The sequence below is a fragment of the Scleropages formosus genome, chromosome 24 (assembly GCF_900964775.1).
Source record: "Scleropages formosus chromosome 24, fSclFor1.1, whole genome shotgun sequence".
NCBI classification, from domain to species: Eukaryota; Metazoa; Chordata; class Actinopteri; order Osteoglossiformes; family Osteoglossidae; genus Scleropages; species Scleropages formosus.
The window spans coordinates 15,091,289-15,114,057 of record NC_041829.1 but is presented as its reverse complement, the minus strand read 5'-3'; the positions used below and the strand labels follow the sequence as shown (position 1 = coordinate 15,114,057).

The following is a 22,769-nucleotide window of genomic DNA, read 5'->3' as shown; positions in this document are numbered from 1 at the left end:
ATGCATTAATAAATAAATTATCTTTAATTAACAGGTGTGCAACAATATTCCGAGATATCCAAGCTACTAATTAAACGCAACTACAAGTTTAGCACGAATTGCCCTAGGAAGTACAGACAATATTTCAAGCTTAAATACTTGAACGATAACGAGTTAAATCACTTTGGATGGGACCTTTGTTTAAACCCAGTAATAATGGTAAAAAGGGAATGGAAAGGAGTCGAATGTTTGTTATACATCTATGTCAAATATGTGTGTGATATGGGCTGATAATATTGGGTTTTTGGCACCCCTAGGCAAGAATCAATCCAGCACCCATAAATTTCTCTCTCTAAATAAATTAAGGTACACATACATACATCTAGAAGACACTTTTTCCTTTACATATAGATGTATACCAATCAGGGGGCGCAGTGAGTTGGCCCAGGTCCCGCTCTCCGGTGGGTTTGGGGTTCGGGTCCTGCTTGGGGTGCCTTGTGATGGACTGGCGTCCCGTCTTGGGTGTGTCCCCTCCTCCTCCAGCCTTACACTCTGTGTTGCGGGTTAGGATCTAGCTCCCCGCAATCCCGTATGGGACAAGCGGTTTGGTGTGTGTGAGAGAATCACGAAGAAAAGTAAAAACAATTTGAAGTATAAACAAAATCTGTTTTTCATGTAATTGCAATAACATGTACAGTATGTGAACATTAGATATGCTGAAAACACAAATTTATTCTTTAACAAGTGAAAACAGACAAACATTTTCAAGACTGAAGCTGGATAAGGGAATAAACAAAAATCTGCTCTTTACTGTGCAGATAGGGTGTCAACGTGCTATACCCTGTTTACACACACACACACATTTTCGGAACCACTCGTCCCAAGCAGGGTCACGGGGAACCGGAGCCTACCTGGCAACACAGGGCATAAGGCCAGAGGGGGAGGGGACACACCCAGGACAGGACGCCAGTCCATCGCAAGGCACCCCAAGTGGGACTCGAACCCCAGACCCACTGAAGAGCAGGACCCGGTCCAACCCACTGCTCCACCGCGCCCCCCACCCTGTTTACATGATACATAAAACAAGTCTTCAGTTTTGCAAAAAACATTTTTTGCAAAAAAAAGTTTTACTAAGCAAGGATTTATTCATTTTTTTCCCCCAAGACTACAATTATTTTTTGGTTTTACTAGCAAAATTTGGTGCCCCCGACTTTTGGCACCCATAGGCGATTGGCTAGTTCACCCAATTATACGTGTTACACGTGTTTGACGCGTTCCTTGCCTCCTATAAATAAACATTTATTTACTGACTCTCCTGCTTATCTTGGCCAGGAATAGATCATAAAATTAAAGTTGTATGAGCATTTTCAGCACTATTGAAATCCTTTGTGGCAGGATTAAAATCAGTGTTAATGGTGATGGCAGGTTCAGCGTTGGTGACCTACGCGGCAGTGAATGCGATTACACGGCGCTAAAGAACCCGTGTCCTGGTATTACTACAACAGTGGCCTGATTTAGTTGTTTATTCATACTCGGCAATTTTTGTGATGCAACTCCATGAAAGTTCACAGGACTTTGTTGTCTAAACCTTCCAGCAATATGTTCCACCAGTAATTTCTGACATTGTAGGGATTTCATACATGGATATTCAGTCTCCAGGTCTAGTTTGCCACTCCCAGTGTGTTCGGGAAGCTGTGTGTTCCTGCGGACAAGGCTTCTGCCACCAAAGCACAGCGAAGCCCTTGGCAAGGTCTGCGTACCACCACATGGCGCTCAGCATTTCCTGATACTGACATCACATAAATAGATCACATCACACATCTGAAAAAAAAAAAAAAATGGAGGTAAATATTCAGTTTAGATTTTTGGTACCTCTTTAGTGGAGTTTCATGCATATTCATGTTTTTTGTATTATGTCATTCAGTTGTGGAGATGCCAGAGGAAGGATTTCTCTGGTAAAATAAACTTTTGTGTTTCTCTTGTCTTGTGTAGCCATGACCTCTTCAACTATGTGTGCATCCTCTACCTGGGGGCAGTAGGTGGCATAGTTAGAGCCATCACCTTGCACTCAAAGGACTGAAATTTGAATCTCTCCTTCTACTGTAGGGTCCTTGACTGAGGTACTTACCCTGCATTAAACCCAATTCTTCATTCTTGTACTTCACTAACTCATCCCAATTCATGTACTCACAAGTGTCTGCTCCTCTCTCTCCTTTCCCTGAGATGCCTTAAAGTCTTGGAACATCACTTCTCTGGTGTGGCCCACAGTAACACCAGTGTACTGCTGCCCCCTGAACAGGTGGTCACCCATTGCTTGGGTCTGTTGATAGCCAACAACAACTACCAGGTTCTGCAGCTGGAGTCCATACCTACCTACCAATAACTAAAGAATCAACAACAATGGGTGTGGACAACAGCTTCAGCATCCTTGGATGATAGGGCCAGCATTTAGACATTGTAGTCTTTTGACTGGATACATCACAGATTCATTACCGCAATAGAATGTCCAGGAATGGAGAGCACTGGTTCAGATGGTCACCAAGCTTGACAGTCAGACTACAAACATTTCACCTCCAATTAAAGTGATATCATCAGTACTTCACTCATGTAAGGCTTATTTGAATGTCAGTCTTTATATTGGGTCTGGAAGCCGGAACCCTCCTTGGCTTCGATTTGATTGGCTGATTTGAGTTGACCTTGAGCGTTTGGATCCTATTCTACTTTCTGCTTGGCTGATCACTGGAGCTGTAACCAGTTCTAAGCCTGATTTAACCTAATTAACCTGATTAATTAACCTGATTTATTAATGAACCTGATTACACCCTACCCGTTTAGTTTTTGGTTCACGTTGGGTGGTCCTTTGGTACTGGTACTCACTACTTGCACTTAGAAGGGGGGCGGTGAGTGGTGTAGCAGGCTTGGCTGGGTCCTGCTCTCTGGGGTTCGAGTCCTGCTTGGGTCGCTTTGTGACAATCTGGCGTCCTGTCCAGGGTGTGTCCCCTGCTCCTCCAGCCTTGTGTTGCTGGGTTAGGCTTTGGCTTGTCAGGACAAGTGGTTTCAGACTGTATGTGTACTTGTACTTGTCCCCAAGTCATTTATTTTTCTGACATTTTCTGCAAGTGGGACTTTTTTGTTTTCCTCACCTCGACTGCCATCTGATTTATCCTCATTGTTAGCTATGTCTGTCCACTTAGTAAACGAATGATCCCCGGGATTAATGGCTGCCCATGAATATCTGTATTGGACCATTCCCTTCTCTGCTTTAGCACTCACTGGAACTATATTCAGGACATTGTGTTGCTCTAGTGAGAAGAGCAGTCTATAAAAATAAACTGAACTGAAACAGAATGGAATAACTCTACTAAAACTACCTCACCATGTAAATAACTTAGTGTATGAAGGTAACATTTCAAGTCACCTTACATTTATTTATTTACGTGACACTTTTCACCAAAGCAACTTACAATGTTAAGCTATTTACAGTTATTTACCCACTTACATAACTGGACAAATTTATTGGAGCAATTTAGGATAAGTACCTTGCTCAAGGGTACTAAAGCCAGAGGTGGGGATTAAAGTTGCAACTGTTGGATCTTAAGGCAGTAGCTCTAACCACTATGCCACCAGCCATCCCTCACACCTCCCAAAGAAGTCAGCTAAATAATGGTTATTAGTAAATCATTTCTCATGTATAGTACATAAAAAGGTAAGTGATGTATGGAAAGGAAAGGCATGTGCAGCGCATTCTCTCCTGTTTTCGCTGTAGTCTTCAACGCCTCCTACAAATGACCAAGTAATACCTTGGTCTCATGACAGGAGATGTGACACTGGACAGAGACTTCTAGCTCATCTGGCTGATGATATTCCCTGCCGCTGTAGAGCACCGTGGACTATAGCAACGTGTTTCGGAAGAGCGAACGATGTAATCGAGCAGCAGACAGAAGAGTTCAGGTTCACATTGTCTAAAGGCTTAAGTGGCAGCACAGTGCTGCAATCTTTCTTTTGGTGTGTAGGGTAAGTAATGATGTCACTCTGAGGGTGAGTGAATGAAGACACAACCTCCCATCGCCCCCACCCCGAGCAAATATCCAACACTCTGGAGCACTGGCTCCAATAGTTTTCCAGCTTTCCTCACGCCTTTGAAGAAGTCAGAAGTGAGTTAAATGGGTTTGATCAAGACAGTAAGGTGAGTCCGGCAGTCCCTTCACCAACTGGACGGGGTCTTTTAGAAGCGTCAGTTGAAAAGCTGTGCAATACAGCATCTGCTGGTTTTGATGTACTATGGTGACTCCCAAGTCACATCTCGGAACAAAAGAAACGTTGTGGTGCGAAGTGAGCGTCTGGACTCCGCTTTAAAAAAAAAGAAAAGCGTCTGCTAGGCAACTGTGTAATCCAGTGTGTCACGGTACGGACAGAGCTGGTTGAATTAGCGCTACGTCTGCGGCGTGGGATGTGTTGGATTGCGGTGCAGCCACAGCATGCCGTGAAAGACGAAAACCGGGCATGGGAAATGCATCGTGGGCCATGAAAAACAATGTTGCGGGCGGGGGGGGAGCTCGGCACGGCTCAGCCTGGCAGCGCTTAATGGGAGCTCTGCGTTGGGAAGAAATCAGGTAGAAGGTACTGGAGCCTGCTGTTTGCAGTGGGCTGCACAGTATCAGCATGGGGGGTGCTATTAAGCATCAAAAGTGTTTGGTTACTCATTCCTTTTAAAAGGGCTGTTTGGCAGTGATATAAAAAGTGTCATGACTGAAGTTGCCGAGTGTTTTAAAAATTATTACAGCAGGAGACAACGTGACAAAAACATGTTTGAGATCATTTATCTAACTTACACTTGCTACCGATAAACACAATGACTGCTGGAATGTAGTTTGATTATGTAGTACTAGTATAACTAATATAATGTAATTATGGTGGGGGCACAATGGTGCAATGGGTTTGGCTGGGTCCTGCTCTCTGGTGGGTCTGGGGTTCGAGTCCTGCTTGGGGTGCCTTGCGATGGACTGGCTTCCCATCCTGGATGTGTCCCCTCCCCCTCCAGCCTTACGCCTTGTGTTGCCGGGTTAGGCTCCAGTTTGATGCAACCCCGCATGGGACAAGCAGCTTCAGCTGCTGTGTGTATAATTATGTTGTAGTATTCACATCTGTAATTTTGTGGGTAATCGACATTGTGTCATTATTTAATTTCTTAGTGAAGGCTTTTATCTCAATTCATATATCATTTTACACAGCTGGAGTAAATCAGATTCATCTACCTTTCTTCAGGGTAAAACAACAGGGTCTTAAATTAATAAGTCAAATATATCCATCAAAAAGATACCTTTTTATTTAGCCACATATTTATTAATTTATTCTTCTTTTTCTCCCAGCTCACTTACAGTGTTATACTTGTTTACTAACATACTCACAGTTATTTATCCATTTTTACAACTGGGTATTTTTTAGATCAATTCAGGGTAAGTGCTTTGCTCAAGGGTACAACAGAAAGAGAGGGGGCTGAAATCCAAGCCCTCGAAGGCCAAGGTTATGGCTCTAAGCGCTATACTACCTGCCTGCTGCCCAGCTACTGTACCTCCTTTATTACTGTTATTTCTATATATACCATACCGCAAAGTCATGATGGGCATTGTTACACAGTGGTACAGAGGCAAACGGATGGGTCTGAGCCCCAGACTGCCGGTTAGGACCATCATGAGAGCCACAGACCCCCTGCTGAGAGTGCCGTAGGCTCAGGTTTCCAGGTCATAACCTTGCTTCCTCCTGTGTTGAGTTTGAAGAAGTTCCCATCTGCTGATGCCAGACTGTTTACCGTTCTCCTGTCGGCAGTTTCTTCTCTCTTCTACCGATATTAAGCTCCGATAAAAACAAAAGGTTTTTTTCTGCTTTTCTCCTTTAGCTGAAGCACATCATGCAATTGCCAGACTACGTATTTATCTCACATTTTTCACCGATTTCTGTGCGCATGGTTTTTGTTTCCAGAGAAGGGTTCAGGGTATCCATGATGCTGGGCTGTTACAGTTCGTGCAGTGAGAATATTCCCCCTAGAGTTTCGGAAACATGTACTCTCATCTGGGTGCAGTCCTTCGAGCTGCACCATGAGGAAGGAAAGCCACATATGAGTCTGAGTTGATCGGCCCTTTCTGCTCATCAGTTAATCACCCCAAAATCCCAAGGCTTCTGTTGGACACTGCTTGCAACACATCAGTTGTGATAATATCTCTTGTCTTCATTGCACCAGAGAACTGTGATACATCAGCAGAAACATCTGCCATTTTTTTCCCATGGGGAAATCTTGTTGAACCTATCAAGGAATAGCAGGAGATGAGATTAATGTGACATTTGGAGGGAACTGGGCCAAAGTTTAAACTCGATTTCAAGCTGCTTTTTCAGCGGGAAGATTGTTAGGGAAATTTTCTACTTAACTCTACATGCTTGTCTTTCCCTGTTTTGTTGATCAGAGTCAAATGTCGACTCAGTCAAGATCTTGGTTGGAACCACTGTCCAGCTGGGAATGAATAAATGAATGATTCGTTGGATGGATGGTTGACTTGGGGTCTGTGGGGGTTTAGGATATCTGTTACCTTCTTTGCACATCCAACCTCCCTAGACTAGAAGTGGCTTCATTGTGTGAATATTTAGTACGATATTCCTCTAAAACGTTCTACAGCGCTCTTCCCCGAACCCGAGGGCCATCTGACCCACCAGACGGAGTGCTCGGACGGCGCTCCGTTGTCATGACAACACCCTCAGTCAGGTTTCCCTCACCTGCACCTCCTGTCTCCCCCCCAAAGCACACAAACCTCTCTCTGAACTGAGAAAAGCACACATTTCCCTGCCAGTAGCTACATTGTGTGAGGACAAAACAATGTTGATTAAAGGTTTTTGTTCCTTTTTTGTGAAATATATTTATATATATTCCTGTCTAAGCACGACAGATTTCAGATCACGCTGAAATGAACACCTATATCCTTTCAGAATAATTAATTTTAAAAGAAAAAAAATCTAATCTCACCTATGCAGCAGTGGAAAGAAAATATATTTCTCTCATACTTCTCATCAAACCAGGTAATAACCAGGCATGAACAGGTAAAATGTCAAAGGCTGTGTAAAAAACATCATTAAATTATTTATTGAAATGTTAAATATATCTGAATTTTAAATGAACAACTGGCATTTTTATGACACATAATATATGTGTCAACTGAAAATATAGTTTTACTGTTTGCATACATTGCAAACTGGTCAATTTAAAACATAAAAGAAAAAGAATAAATAGGACACAAAGGGTTTAAGCTTGACTTGTGAAAACAAGTGAAATAGCTTGACATTTCATGAAATACTCACTAAAAATTTAACTGACAACTAGTAAAAAAAACAAATCTTAATTAAGCACAAAGATATAGGGTTTGACAGGTTTGCTGTAACATTTTAAAAAATCTAATTCTGTTCTTCGTTAGTTTTTCATCACGCAGATGAAGAAACATATTCCCACATATACTCCAGTGTGCCAATAGGCACTTGTCTTAAATTTCTGTGCTGCAAATTCATTACCACTGTATGAGTCACTGCCCAAATTATCCAGCTAACCAATTAATCAGTTACTGTCCTTCATGGCTGCAAACATGTCTAATGAAAAGATGAAAATGATATTCTGAGCCACAGCCTCACAATTTAAAATTATATCCAGATTCATATTCATCGGATGTTGGACATCTTCCTCGAATTTCTACTAAATATTTCATTGGGCCCTGCTGGCTCAACAACAGAAAAATCTGAGCACCATTAGCATCTGAGTAACAATTAAGACTTTTCACTGAAAAACTGGTTTATTCCACAGGTAACCTAAAAGCTTTGTCAGGTTTAAGTATCTAAGAACTACCTAGCAGCTGGTGTGAAGGTCATGGGAAAGATGAAGCTGCGAATCTGCATCTGTTGGTGAAATGCACTTTCGTTTTACACCGTTTCGGAGAAAAGCATCTGCTGAATGAACGAATGTAAATGTCAGGAAACGGAGGTCTCGATCTGAAGATATTAATGAAGAATGAAGAGCTGGCCTAGAGTCATGGTCTGTAGTTTAACAGATGACCGCAGCAAGGGTTGGTCTTCAAACTCTCTGTCCTCCTCCTATGCTGACATCTTGAGAGCAGAATCGTGCACGTTGCAGATGTCAAACCATTGCTGGTCCACCTGCTGGCCAGGCAGCACACCGTTGCGGGGCAGGGAGGGATGGAGCCAGCGGTCTCGGCTGCTCACCAGCCTCCAGAAGTGGACGCCTTTCAGCAGGAAGACCGCGTTGTGGGTGTAGGAGAAGTAGGATGCGTCCAGGTATCCGCCGGGATGGTCGCCACGTTTCACCGCAGGAAACACTTCTGAGATTCTCTGTGGGAAGCCACTCGCCACAGCGTTGGTCACCACATCGAAACTGTACACCTGCAGGAAATGGTGTGCTTTTCATAATCCTTCTCGCACAAGGAAACCAACTTCACCACACAAATGGCAGAATCCACGTAAAACGAACCACCAAGACGAACTACACATCGGTGCAGCAGGAAATTCAGGGGAAGCAGGTAGCTAATGGTTAGTGTTGTTGTCCGACACCCAAAGACCCCAGGTTCCCCCAGAGTGTCCGTGATCAAGGTAAAGTTAGTTAAAGGTTACCCATCTATAGATGGGAAAGTAACTGAAAGTAGCTGAGTACACAAAACTAACCCTCTAATTCACTTTGAAGAAGAGTGTCACATAATAATAATAATTATTGTTCAGACTAAAATAAGAACATATACTGTGATCACAGGCGATTCATCTTGCGTATTCTGTGCTGCTCCTCATCAGGTCTCAATCTGCGGTGACTGATAGTTTCTCCTCATGTTAAACCTCTAATGACTGAAGCACTTACATTCATGCCCTTGAAGAAGTAGATATGAGAGTTCCTCCTGTCAAAGAAGGCGGTGTCAATGGGACTCGGGACGCCGGGGAAGCCCTCAGAGATTAGCCTCGGATATTTACGTCCCTCGGAATCCTCCGCGTACGCCTGGTCGTTTTCGCTGTCATACCTCCAGTACCGAGTGCCTGTCGCAACCAAGAATACATGTGGGTAAGAAAGGTTAAAGGTTGAGAGAGATGTCTCTGTGGTGAGGAGATGCCGTTTCTGACAGTGCCGTAATTTGATCATTCCTCAATCATCCCTCACGACCCGGGATGGAAGCTGCACTCACCTTTGAAGAAATACACGGCATCAAGTGTCCAAGTCCACACATGGACATAGGCGTCCACCCCGGAGGCTGGGATTCCATGCCAGCCCACCCGCACTGCCACGGGGTCTCCGTACCGTGTCCGGTTGCTCCGGTTCTCATAGAGCCAATACCAGCCGTCCCGCATGAAGTAGGTGTTGAATCGGATGACGATCTCGCCATAGGCGGTCCGTTCCCTCCTGATCCAGTCAAACACCGTGCTGAAGCGGCCTTTGCACCCACCTGTTGCGAAGGCACGCGGGCTTTCAATTTAGCAGTGAAGATGAATGCACAGCTGAACAACATACCACATTTGTTTTTACTGACAAATTAATAACTGCGAAGAGCTGAGCTATTCTAATGACTACATCGTTGTTTAATTCCTTAACTGCAAACACCAGCTAAGCGTTCAGTCAGACAGTCACTTCCCCTGAATTTTTATACCACTGCACAAAATGAATTTTCATGAATATCTGGCGAGATCCTGAAGTGTAAAACTACTATGGATCATGATGCACTCACTTATTTTCATAGCAACTTGTGAAAAGGTTACTGCTTGGACAGACTTTTGTTATTAGACAATGGTAAACACAGGATAGGATAGGATAGGATAGGATAGGATAGCTACTTTATTCATACATACAACAGCTTAACGAATGACACATAACAACAAGGTTCAAATAACACATGAGGAAACAGAAACAAAGTAGATAATTACAAATTACAGTTATGTTAAGACAATTAAGCGCAACAACTTTAAGGACAGGAAGTGGGTGTGGTGGTGCAGTGGGTTTGACCGGGTCCTGCTCTGTAGTGGGTCTGGGGTTTGAGTCCCGCTTGGGGTGCCCTGTGATGGACTGGATGGGTGTGACCCCTCCCCCTCCAGCCAATGCCCAGTGTTGCCGGGTTAGGCTCCGGTTCACCACGACCCTGCTTGGGACAAGCGGCTTCAGACAATGTGTGTGTGTTTGTGAACTTTAAGGGCGAAAGGCACCTCCCTGCTCTTCTGCGTTGAAGACCCTAGACGGACATTATGGAGGGAGATGGCTGTTGGTTGGACGGACCGCAAAAGCACCTCTTTGTACAGTGGAATAATCCTGTGGCTAAAGGAGCTCAAGAGGATCGCTTGTGGAGGGGATGTGAGCCAATGTCCATATGGATACTGACTTCCTCCACATCCTGATCTCTGCCATTGCCTCCATGGAGTTGGGGGTCAGACCCACAACAGAACCCACTTTCTTCACGGGGTTGCTGAGGCTGCAGGTCCTCCGAGACTGAAAGTTCGATTTATGGTTAAGGTTCTATGAGCTAGCAGAAAGTGGAGCAACTACATGGACCCGGTACCTGATCCGTGCAAATTCAGCTTAATGAAGACCAACTAGTGGCTGGGAGGGTAACTAAGGAAAGGGCTGAAAAGGCAGACTGAGGGTAGAGCCTTGAGCAGAGAGGAGAGGAAGCGGCGAAACACTGCACTAGACTGCCCTAAGTTTGCCGTTTGCCATCTTTGAGCATCATTTTTCTGTTTCTCCAGAAAGGGGTGTCATCCTCAGTTTTAGTTACCATTTTTTAATCAAAACCTGTATTTTGGAAAGCCCAGTGTTTCGAGTTTTGTCATGTTCCATTCCCAGAAGGCCACGGGTCCTTAAGAGCTAATGATAGATGTGGGCACATGAGACTGACGAGCTGGAATACATTTCCGTGACACTTGCACACTCTTAAAAAATAGCTTCGCTATCATCATTTATGCAGAAGTCTGTGCTGAAATATGAAATATGAGGAAATACAGCATACGGTACTGGAACACCTTCCACGAACAGGTGGACCAGCCTGTCGATTCACTTTCACGCTGCCTTATTTGACAGGTGTCACAGCAGGCAAAGACAGATAAGGAAACCCTTTGTCACCCCCCTCATTTTGGCAAGGTCAAGTGGTCGAGATGCATTTCAAAGAAGCCACTGCTGTCTATATTTTGAGACATGCTGTCTGTCTGCGTGTCCCTTGTGTGTCTGAGAGAGATCCTCTCCCGTACAGGGAATACTGAGGAACGTCTTACCGTACAGCTGCTGTATGGCCTTTCTGTCGAGCCAGTCGAGCTCAAAGCTGGAGTCTTGCGGCAAGTAGCTGGGCTGCATGATCGAGCCGGGCCTGTAGATGTGCGGCAGGCCAAGGACATGGCCGATCTCGTGCACGGCCACCTGGAAGAAGGAAATCAAGCAGATATAAGCGATGCCCGAGGTCACGCATTTCTTCTCACACTTGCTCAGCAGCTCTTCAGCATTTAGTCACTGCCTAGTATTTACTCGGCGCCTCTGTTGGGCGATGAGTCAGGAGTTCTGTTCTGAATGAAGCCGGTTCCTCTGTAAGGAATCTGCTCGCTTAAACTATCTCGGAGTCACCTTAAGCAGGCTGATCCCGGTGCCAGCATTGAGGCCGGTGAAGTGTTCATCGTCATCAAAGTGTATATCTCCAAGGAACCACGCGTGTGCAAATTCTTGCCCGGCACCGTCGAAAGTCTGAGCGCAGCCCAGGTGCCGACCTGCGCGACACACACGGGTTTATTTATTTACTTGACACGTGCCTCCAAAGCAGTTTACAATGTTAGGTTTGCATGGTAAGCTGCTTACAATTTTTTGTCCGTTTACACAGCCGGGCAACTTTTACTCGATCAGTTCAGAGTTAGTACCTTGCTCAAGGCTGAGATTGAAACCTATGTTCTTGGAGGGCGAGAGCCCTAACTACCAGGCTACGTGCTGCCCCGTTCGATATTGCTTAGTGAATTCCCAACACAAATGTCAGTCTTTCCACCTGCAGTCAGAGCTGTCACCTCAATCCCTGTGTCAGCTGTCAGCTCCCAACGGCACCATTAGTGCCGACCGGCGCACCTGTTCCGAAACCCAGCTTGATGTCGATTTCCTCCAGAGGCGAGTGTGTGTCCTCGGCAAACTCCAGCGGGGACACCTCACTCCACATCCTGAAAGCGAGCTTAAAGATGTACTTCTGGTCATCGATGGACAGCTGGCTGCTGTAGCCCTCGCCAATAAGCCTCCATGTGAGCACCTTCTTGGAGAAAGCCATCAGCCCCAGTTCGTCGCCCGTTGACCTTCTCGGCCTGCTCTTGGACAACAGCATCGCAAGGTGGCGCTTTTTACGGGAACGATTCGCATTTGGGGACTCTTGGTCATGGATGCGGCTTGCGGTGTCGTTGGCGGTATCACGAGCTGCGCTGTCAGCTGTGCTCTCAGTGCTGGTACGGGCTGTGATGGGACTTGGAGCCCAAAGGGTGGGATTCTGTGTCGAGGTGGGGCCGGTGGGAGACCCCCGGTCCGAGACCCCACATCTGGGCTTGTTCATGGCAGCCTTAGTGGCATCATCAAACACACCTGTGACAGGCAGGCCAGACATCATCTGAAACTCCTTGAGCGCCGAGATAAAGTTTGAGCTTTCGGTGGGATTATCGCTCTCGCTGCCTCTCCGAGATGAGGAGGTCCCTTCGTGAATCAAAGGCACGGTGTCCTTGACATCAGGGCTCTCGTCACTCAGAAATTCTGCTTCTTCGGGCAGATTCTGCTCGTCCCATTTGTCTGACTTTAAGAAACCATACTTTGAGAGAAATTGCTGGAAAGACAAATTGGCAGGAGTAAAGAGGACAGTAGTAGTGTGTGTAGCTAGAAAACCTTGAAGACAAGAAATTATGCAGGAATTTAGCATTTCATATACGTGCATTCCGCGAGCGAGTGAGTGAGTGAGTGTGCGTGATTGCCCTGCAGTGTAGAGGCGCCCCATCCAGGGTGTACCCTAATGTTTCGGTGATGATGGCTGACGGTGATGATTGCGGACAACCGGAACGCTGAATTGGACAAGTGGTTATTGACAACGGTTGGCTGTACGGATGGATATTCCGTACCTTAAAAACGGAAATATAGAGTGTGTGGTTTTGATTATGGAAAAGTAGAACACCTCTATCCTCTCCACTGAGAAAGGTTAATGGAACTGTGATTAGTGTCTACAAGTTGATGACTTCTCTTCACCTAAAATGAAATTACGATGATAATGAAAAAAGCACATCGGTGATAACATTTTTCAGAATCGTTCCTCTTTTTTTAGCCGGCACTGAATGATAAAAGGGGTATGGTTCAAAGGGTGAAATTTTTAAACAGGCTACATGGAAAAACACATTTTTATACAAACATAAAAAACTTTAACATACACGATGTGTAACTGTGAACCATTTTATTATACAAGTAAGCCTACCGACCCCCTGAATGTTACGTAGCTGGATCACTAGCTTAGTACTGGTTCTTTTCCACTAGTTTAGTGGGAACAGTGAGGACTTACCCATGCAGTGTCCTTGTCCACCACCAGGTCGGCGTGGTGGTGCAGGGTCATGTCCACATCAGCGTGGTCTCTGCTGTGAAAGACCTTCTCTGCCCCAGCGGAGCCTGTGTTCACGAACAGAAAGAGGACCGTCAGCTGAATTGATGTCAGCATCGTCGTGGTTCATCGAGACCTGGCTCTGGGGGAGTCTTCCTGCTCTCAGAAAAGGCTCTGTCTGAAATAATGGCACAAGGGCGCACATTTATTTGATCTCCAAAGGAGACCACACCTCTGGGGAAAAGTCAGCACTTGCTAGGTACCTGAAAATGCACTGGCTTTTTTTTTTGCCCGGAGCCTATTGCTTACCTTCTCCAAAGGCATCACGGTTTGGTGCGAAAACCCCTGTACACCTGTACTCGTTTTAAGATTACAATAGGAAGCCTACTGCATTTCAGAAGTAAACATCAATTGTTTCCACTGCACTGAACTCACACTGTGTCATTATTTTCTATCCCATTATGAGATTTGTTTGAGCTTATTGTACTTCTGTTGTATTCTTTGTCATATAGTGAATATGTGAACACAAGTACAGGTCTACTAAGAGTAAAACAAAGGCAATGTTGTCACTTTAACCTTTATATTTATGATTAGGTGAAGAATTTTTGCACAGCCCATAGTGTGACAGTGCAATAAATATGATTTTATATCGTGCCACAGATGTTTAATGTGTCGATGATTTGTAGATGTAGTTAAATGCACTTTGACTTGTGCGTTGCTTTGAAGAAATGCATCTATTCAATGAATAAATGTAAATTTAGATTCTCTCATGTTTCATTATAGCATAATATGCTGCTTTGGAAAACATTTAAAGTATGTTAAATTGTGTATTAACAGTTAACGTATTTCATACATGCATTACTATGCATCTTTGAATAACACTTGGTCTCAGATAGGAGCTTTTGAAAACGCTGATGTTATTTACACACTTATCTATCACTGTTTGCTTGGTGCTACACTGAGGAGACACACAAAGTGAAATAAAAATAAAACTGTGTTCTTTATTATTACATATGAATACACAGATTCCAAAAGCAAATGCACAGTGAACATTCACAATAATCCAATGTCCAATGACATTATACTGTATATTTCAAGCACTATGTCCTTCGGCAAATATCTAACATATCAGAATACATATTAATAGAGTCTACACATGTCCAATTGACTTTACTGTGGATCTGACAAGGTACATCTTTCATGGTATACAGAGAAACAAATACCCATGAAAGGAAGGTCTGGGACAAAGAGTGTTAGACGGAGTCCTATGCTATCACTGCAGTGACCGTGCGATTCCCTCAGCCAGGTGTTGAGCTGTGGGCTTTGCTGCAGAACAGTTCACCTCCAGCCCCTCCGCAGCAATGGCATCTGCTGTCGTGGGTCCAATGGCTGCAAACTTTGTCAAGAAACGGTTTCACTCTCAAACGCTCAGGACACACAAACAACATCAATGGCATTCAGCACCTCATTGGAAATACTTATTGATTATTACATAGTAAAACTACATAAGTACTATCATTTTTCTCCTTTTTGGTAAAAGCATTCTGTGGCAGTTTATTATAATTTTTATATTTTTATATATATATATATATATATATATATATATATATATATATATATATTTTATTTTATAATAATTTCTGTTTTTCCAAGTGCTATGACAGAAGAATGAGATGATCCAAAAATCATTACGTGGAAAGGTTAACTATCTCATGAGGGTAGTAAGAGTCGCTTGTCTGTGAATGCTAGTAGTTTCCAACTTTCACTTTATCTTTACATACAATATAGAACTGACCGATATGCAGTCAGGCTGTTCTGACAGTGTCCAAAGCAAGGCTTATCCAGGTTTTCGGCAGCTTGTACCTTAATGTGATTCAACTTTGGACCTGAGAGTCTCCGTATGGTCTCTAGGCAAAATTTGACCCCTGAGGGGCTGAAGAATGCGATGCTTGCTGGAACACCCTGTGTTTTCAGGAAGAAAATGACAGCGGAAACAGAGAAAGGCTCAGACCAAAAAAAAAAAACATCTTAACCTGTTTGTGTACAAATATGACTCCTTAGATTTTACAGAAAGAATTTCACAAAAAAACATTACCGTTTCCTTCATCTGTCACTTTTGACCAAAGTCACTTACAGTATTAGGTTTATATACTTGCAATTATTTACCCATTTGTCCATAAAACATATTCTCAAGGTTACTCTATGCACCACAACTTTTATGCATAAAGCATAAAAATGCATATAATTTATTTTAAGCATAATATAAGTTCATGACAAAAACACTGGCACTCAAGCCGTGCGATTTTGGAAAAAACTAAATTCATAGCTCTGGCTTTGCAAAACCCACAGTGCGCACACCGCTTCTGAGCCACAAAATGTGGTACAAATACCTTATGTAGCTGATATTCGGTACAGTGTGGTGTGTTTGTGTAGCTTAGCGTCACCAGAAGAAGTGTACGTCATTGGGGTAATACAGGAACAACAGGGATCAAGTACTCTAATGATGGACCTGACGTGGACCATCCTACCTGGTCTGTGAAATAGTCTGTCAGGTGTTTCTCCAGCTCAGGATGTTCAACTGTCTGATAAACAGTCAGAGTTTCCAGAGGCACACCTGGGGAAGAAAGGCAGGAGTCACAACACATCCCAGTTGGATGACCTCTACTTATAGCGCTGTCAATATCGCAGACACATTGAAACTGGCAGAAACATATTCAAAGAGGACTAAATTTGTCACTGTTCCCAAGCAATGTGTCAGGAAACAGCAGTCTTCCTGAAGGAAAAGCAACAAAGCTATAAAGAATTACCATTTTCTTTCAATGTAGTGGGCAGGACTTCTCTTTTGAGCGATCCACATGGAAAGAAGAGTGGCAGCTTACGGCAGTTCTCCTCTGAATTGACAACATGGACACAACAGTCTTAACAGCGGAGAGCACACTGCTGTGCATGTTGACTGATGTGACCCAGTATACAATACACCTGTATGTCATGCTATACAAAATACATCTACCAGTCACTGGTTTAGTTGAGTAAAGCACAGTAAAATCAATTCAAACTTCAAGATATTATGATAAATAGCATATATAGTCTTACAACATGCAGCAAGTGTAACATGTCTACATACTTTCAAGTATAAAGCGTGAAAGTACAGTCGCTGTTCCAGAATCCTCTCCTTGTGGGTTCAGACCCAGGTTTCGCACTAGGAAACACATTTACCATGAATAATTAAACATTTCATAAGAACATGTCTAATGAATAAAAGAAAATAAAGCAGATGCACACAGTTATTCTTGATGATATTCATGATATTCTTTTGCCATGACGTCTTGAAATCCAGATTTCTTAAAAGTTATTTTGGATGAAAGCGTCAGCTAGGGCAACTCCAGCGAACCAAAAAAAAAAAAAAAAAATCACTCAGATTGTAAGAAAACACATTACATTAACTTCTCATTAAAAACCAGCAGGGACACGCTTATTAAATATCTCTTTCAGGTATCGAGCCGAATTAAATTGAATTTAGCCCTAATACCCTTTCAGTGCTTTAATTAGTAATCAAAGAGAATAACTATTAAGTGATTTAGTAACAGTTGTCTAGAGGAGAGAAAAACAGTGAACCAATGCGAGTGCCGAAGGACATAAACAGCTATTTGTCATAGTGTGTGTGTGTGTGTGTGTGTGTGTGTGTGTGTGTGTGTGTGTGTGTGTGTGTGTGTGTGTGTGTGTGTGTGTGTGTGTGTGTGTGTGTACACGTACAGACCACTTGTCTGGCTGCAAGTCGGGTAACACACGGAGCCTTGACAGTAAACTGCCACCTGTGGAGAGCTGACTTCCAGCTTCACTCAAGTGGGTGGAAATTGCCAAGATCTCAATGAGGAGTTAGTGAGCAAATGTATTAAAGACCCAAATATCAGGGACCTGCGACTCCTGCAATGGGGTGTGAGAAGTGTGTGTGCTGGGGAGAACACTTCCTTATCTGAGGCAGATCAAAGACTGAACAGCTGCAGAGCTGTATGCTGGAGCCTCAAGTTCTCGACTTTAACTTCTGTCTCCGATCATGCAACCAATTTATCCCTCAAGGAAAATTTTACAAACTTTCTGCAACGTTTTGCAATCGAGGATAGCATGAAAGTCTACGAACAACATGGAGACGCTGATATTCCCATTTGGACTTGGATTTTTGCACTGACGCATTCTTAGTTACCCATTACTGTAGGTAAGGGTAGGGTAGCTGTTGTTGAGCCAAAGTCGACAACTGGTGACCACATTCAGGGTATAGATGGGGTCTACCATTGCCGCCTTCTGTGCATTTCTTTTGACTGTGGGAGAAAACCCAGAAGTTGCTGTGAGGAAACAGTGTTACCTGTTGTGCCACCTGCTGAGAAGCTTCCTATTATTGACAGAGAAGAGTCTTCTTGCAATATACACCACATGACCTTTGATGCTAGTGGATGCAACACCATCCTGCCTCTCCTCCAGCTTGTCATAATGCTTATTATCATGGACCCCTGCCCATAATTTTCTCAGCTCCTGCTACCTACTATTTCTGAGAAAGGAGAGGGCTCTATAAAAATAAAATGAATTGAAAAAAGGAAAAAAAAAAAAAAACACCACACACTCAAACCCGCACCAAGGGATTAGATGAAAAAAGCTGGAACCAACCCAAAGCAGCAGTTGCCTTCCCAACAACATAGACAGACTTGGAATTCCATTTGTCCTTCACAAAACTGTTCCACTCTGCAAAAAATAAATAAATAAATAAAAAACAAAAAACATTACGTAACATTAATATAAAAATGCACTACTGAAACAGCATATTGATTCTGGAGAATTTGCTTCATTAGATAATTTTAACTACAATGCCTGTAATTTATCTATGAAGAAACTGTACATAATAAAATTTGTGAGGGTAAAATAAAATTGCATAAGATACGTATAAGAAGATATGACACTCCCTTGGGTTTCACTGAGACTAGAGCAAGAAATTTCCCCCGCAGTCAGCATTTTCAGCCTTCATTAAGATATAATGCAATAATAATACCTAATTAAACCACAACAATAATACTTAACACTAACAGTGAGGCATAACTTCCAGATCTAAAATGAATTACTGATTACACATTTCTGAAAAGGCAAATTCAGAAATACATAGCCATAACATGATTGAACAACTGTCTTGCACAACTTTCCCTAACTGTTTAGTTATATTTGGGTAATTCTTATTTCAACAAGGTGCACTGTGAAATGGAAGCGTAATGAGTTTACATAAATTTACATATATTTACACACATTAATCCTAATATGTCAGGAAGTACACAATTTGACAGCGGTGCGGTTTGTCGGAAAAGGGGATGGACTGTTTCAATTCAATTCAAATGTGATGCAAAAGCTTGTTGTCACGAGGAAACAACGGAATTGTTTGAGAGTGCATTTTTAAGATAAGCAACGATGTTCAGTGCTGAAACAAACCACAGAAGCAAATGGGTGAAAAACAGCTCCGTCTCTATTTTTCACGTTGTCTTGATTCTCTTCTTTCCAAGCAAGCTGTGGCAGTGTGAAGAGCACAATAAATAACTCAGGTGTTCATTTACAAGGCGAAATCAACCCTAAAAAAACACCTCTGCCAGCCTTTACTGATAGGAACACTTTGAACACAAACTGCGAGCTGCTCTTGAAAGGAAACCTACAGTGCAGTGAGCGTAGCCAAATTGTACTGACAACTCTGGAGAAAAGAAAGGTAATTTGAGTTAATCGTCATGAAGGTGCTGATGAGAAAGAAACCAACACAACCAGACATGTGTGATCATCAATTTACATCAGTACAGAAACAGCACAGAGCCAGAGTTGTGAGATTTCATCACGAAGCCGCCAAGCGGAGTTAACAAATGACACTGGCATTTACTGAAGGATCACAGAAAAGATAAAAATTATCGCTGTATTTTTCATATGGCAACAAGTGGAGTGGACAGAGAATTTTCATTCACATCTTTATGCAAATAATCTTTTTGAACTTACCACCCTAAGCAAAAAATGCATATAAAAATTCTCAACTTCACACAGAAATTGTAGTATTAATGGCAACTCATACAAACTATTCCTGAAAATCTCTGCCTTTTGATTAAAATATTTTACACATAAAATCTGTATAACTAGGTTAATAAAGTATCTCTACTGACAGTTCCCTGAGGTTTTGCTTTTAAGATGGTACATGCCTCTGTGTTATGACGACTGTAAATATTTAATGTTTACATCTTAAGAATTACACACCCAATTTAGTTTTTTTCTATCAGCAAAATAATAATAAACATATACAGTATTTAGAATCACATGCAAGAACCAATTAAGGGAGACAGGAATATAATCATATTACACTATAGCAAGCAAGAAATTCAGTGAGACTATAAAATGCCTTACAACAGAATCGTGCCGCACAAAGCTCAATGGTCCGAGAAGGTGAAAAATTGGAATCCTAGGTTAGAAAATTGTTATAAAGTGCAATTAAGAAGATGAATGTGTTATAACATCCCTATAATTAAACACACATCAGCAGCTTGTGGCACAGCCATTAAGAGTCAAAACACCACTGGTTCAAATCCTCCCGCCTACTGCAGTACCCTTGATCAAGGTAATTATCCTAAACTAATACAGTAAAGATTATTGAGCCATACAAATGGGTAAATAACTGAAAGTAGCACAGGGAAGCTTAAAAAGTGTAACCTGAAACAAATAAAATAATTGGGTTTCTATTATTGATTTTATGACAGCAGTTTTTCAAAGTGATATCATGTCTACTGCGTTCAGCACAAAGAGAGCTAAAGAGAAACTCATTATGGTTATACAGCATAAGAAAAATTGTGTACTGACTGAAATGTAGTTGATGCTGACATCTATGGGAAATTCACAGCCAATGCAATTTTCACACAACGATTCACTTGCTTGTCATAGAGGCGCCACATCACAGATCCTGTTAAGGCAGTGAGTGTGTCTTCAGTGTGTTTAAACAACTTCAGTCACATTCCTTGTCCAGCTCTAGTGTTCTATATGTGTTGCGGTAAGTGTATTCCATACAGATTGTCCACTTACTCTCAGTTTTATTGGCAGATTCCAGGCACATGCTCACAGCTTCCACTGCCCGTGGACTGGTGAAGATAAGCCCCGCATATTCTTCTGGCTGACGGAGCTGAGTGTACATGAAGAGAAGGGTCTGCAGACATCAGCCAGCTTCAGCTCACTTTGGCTGAAGAGAAAACACTTATAAAGGAATTTGGTCCGACATGAACGAGAGACGAAATGTTACCTTTTCCCAGAGTCTCTCGAGGGACACAAATTTGAAGGACAGCACTGGAATCAGGGTTGCTTTATGTCCAAATGACCCCAGCTCCTAAAATACCAAGTAAAAAGGTCATTATCACACACAGGAGCATACATACATACATTTACAATACGTTTACATTTATTCATTTAGCAGACACTTTTCTCCAAAGAGGAAAATACAATGAGTGCATTACATCAACAGAAGAAGAGACTTGGATGCAGACACGCAATTCTAAAGTACACTTAATTTGTCACATTCCACCTTATGAACCAGTATACATCACATGAGTAGCATATACTCTTAATACTGAAAAATTCCAAAATGCTAATATTATTGAACAATGGAAATAATGCTTAAAATTTGACAATATAAGAGAGCTACAACTGCCTGTCGAATGAATTAAAAAAACCCATCTCAGATACTCAGCGCACGACCTACACATAATATGAATCTTAAAAGCATTAAGCATACTATAAACGTATTGATTTATATTTGTACGATTTATAAAGAAACTTGCTTCTAATGACTTGCACAATAAAAAACATATAATAGGACAGTGGGAAGTCTAGAGGTTAGGGCTTCCATCTTCTAACCTTCAGGACCCGTGGTCAAGGTACTTACCCTAAATTCACACTGTAAGAATGGTCCACTATATAAATGTACCCATTTTTATATATATTTACCCATAAATGTTAACCAACTGCAAAAAAACCGATAAACATTAAGTCACCTTGGACAAAGGTATAAGGCACGTAAAAATCAACAGTACCGTGCCGTCATCAAAAAATAACTGAGATTTAATTTACAGCTACCTTGACGTAAGGGTCAGGACCAGAATCATCCTCTCTTGGTTCCTTTAACAGCAGGACATTCATCTTGACATTAGACACAGTACGCTGTAGAAAAAGATGAAAATAACTTGTTTTATTCTGAAAGGACTCTTAAGGAGGAAAATGAACGCCCCGCGTCCTGTCGAGAGCGTTGGGGGGGTTTACAGGGTTCAGAAGAACAGCAGGAGGGTGATCCAGGTTACACCCAGCCTGCAACCCTCTGATAGCCAAGGGTGTCATGGGGACACTGTAACATTGTAGCACTACTTACATTAAATACAATGTGTCATGCGGACAGTAGTAACATTGTAGCACTACTTACATTAAATACAATGTGTCATGCGGACAGTAGTAACATTGTAGCACTACTTACATTAAATACAAACAAAGTGGCATGGGGACAGTAACTGTAGGAACACTTACATAAAATTACCTGACTTTACTATCCACGTTATACCTGGGAAAAGAAGGAAAAAATAGGGAGCTCGGGGCATGATAATAATACACACAATGGGAACAGTCATTATTTAAAGCTGCTTTAATTTAAAGTTTAAATGGCATAAAATGCGCCTTTGCACGCCAAAAAGAGCAAATAATGAATAAAGAAAAATTTAAAAAGTAAGTAAACGAATAGTTTGTTGTAATTTTTGTTACTACAGCATTTTAATAAGAAAAAAGACATGTCATGTGACTGACAACTCAAGTTATGAAAACATGATGATTCTAACTGTGTCACGCAACAACCACTTAAAGAATGAGTATTTGTCCATATGATATGAGTCATTTCTATATATTATTACGTTTCAGCATACAAAGAAACGGAGCTCATTTCGCTGCACGAACACAAACTTAATAGGAAAACACTCTACCGAAGGCGCTGCGGTGCAGCTACAAATCTCCACTGAACTCGGAAGCTGAAACTGGGCAGCTCCATTAGCGTTGCCACAAAGTGAACACTTTCACTTTAATAAAAAAAATAAACCACAGCGAATACATAATGAAATTGTGCTTCATTTAATATTAACGTGTCTTAACTGTTTCGCACGA

The 22,769-nt window shown here is 42.3% G+C and overlaps 2 protein-coding genes across 5 annotated transcripts; both read right to left on the bottom strand.

Annotated features, from left to right (window-relative positions):
• Positions 1–8,017: 8,017 nt before the first annotated feature.
• mmp21 (matrix metallopeptidase 21) lies at positions 8,018–13,697 on the bottom strand. The gene is made up of 7 exons (XM_018760893.2): positions 13,545–13,697; positions 12,092–12,824; positions 11,606–11,745; positions 11,263–11,404; positions 9,195–9,452; positions 8,876–9,048; positions 8,018–8,409 (listed from the first exon to the last, which is right to left on the bottom strand). The coding sequence occupies exons 1-7, from the start codon at positions 13,695–13,697 to the stop codon at positions 8,104–8,106; spliced, it is 1,905 nt and encodes a 634-aa protein (XP_018616409.2). The 3' UTR covers positions 8,018–8,103.
• Positions 13,698–14,559: 862 nt separating this feature from the next.
• Positions 14,560–22,632, bottom strand: uros (uroporphyrinogen III synthase). Of its 4 annotated transcripts, none has more exons than XM_018760858.2 (11): positions 22,592–22,632; positions 22,146–22,179; positions 21,705–21,788; positions 20,875–20,958; positions 20,661–20,757; positions 18,240–18,314; positions 16,705–16,779; positions 16,388–16,471; positions 16,109–16,194; positions 15,444–15,542; positions 14,560–14,976 (listed from the first exon to the last, which is right to left on the bottom strand). In XM_018760858.2, the coding sequence occupies exons 3-11, from the start codon at positions 21,765–21,767 to the stop codon at positions 14,854–14,856; spliced, it is 786 nt and encodes a 261-aa protein (XP_018616374.1). In that variant the 5' UTR covers positions 21,768–21,788; positions 22,146–22,179; positions 22,592–22,632; the 3' UTR covers positions 14,560–14,853. The 4 variants fall into 4 exon arrangements, with proteins under 4 accessions (XP_018616374.1, XP_018616376.1, XP_018616375.1 ...); XM_018760860.2 differs by having other exon boundaries at positions 22,156–22,179; positions 22,592–22,629; XM_018760859.2 differs by lacking the exon at positions 22,592–22,632 and adding an exon at positions 22,535–22,566.
• Between the last annotated feature and the right edge of the window lie 137 nt (positions 22,633–22,769).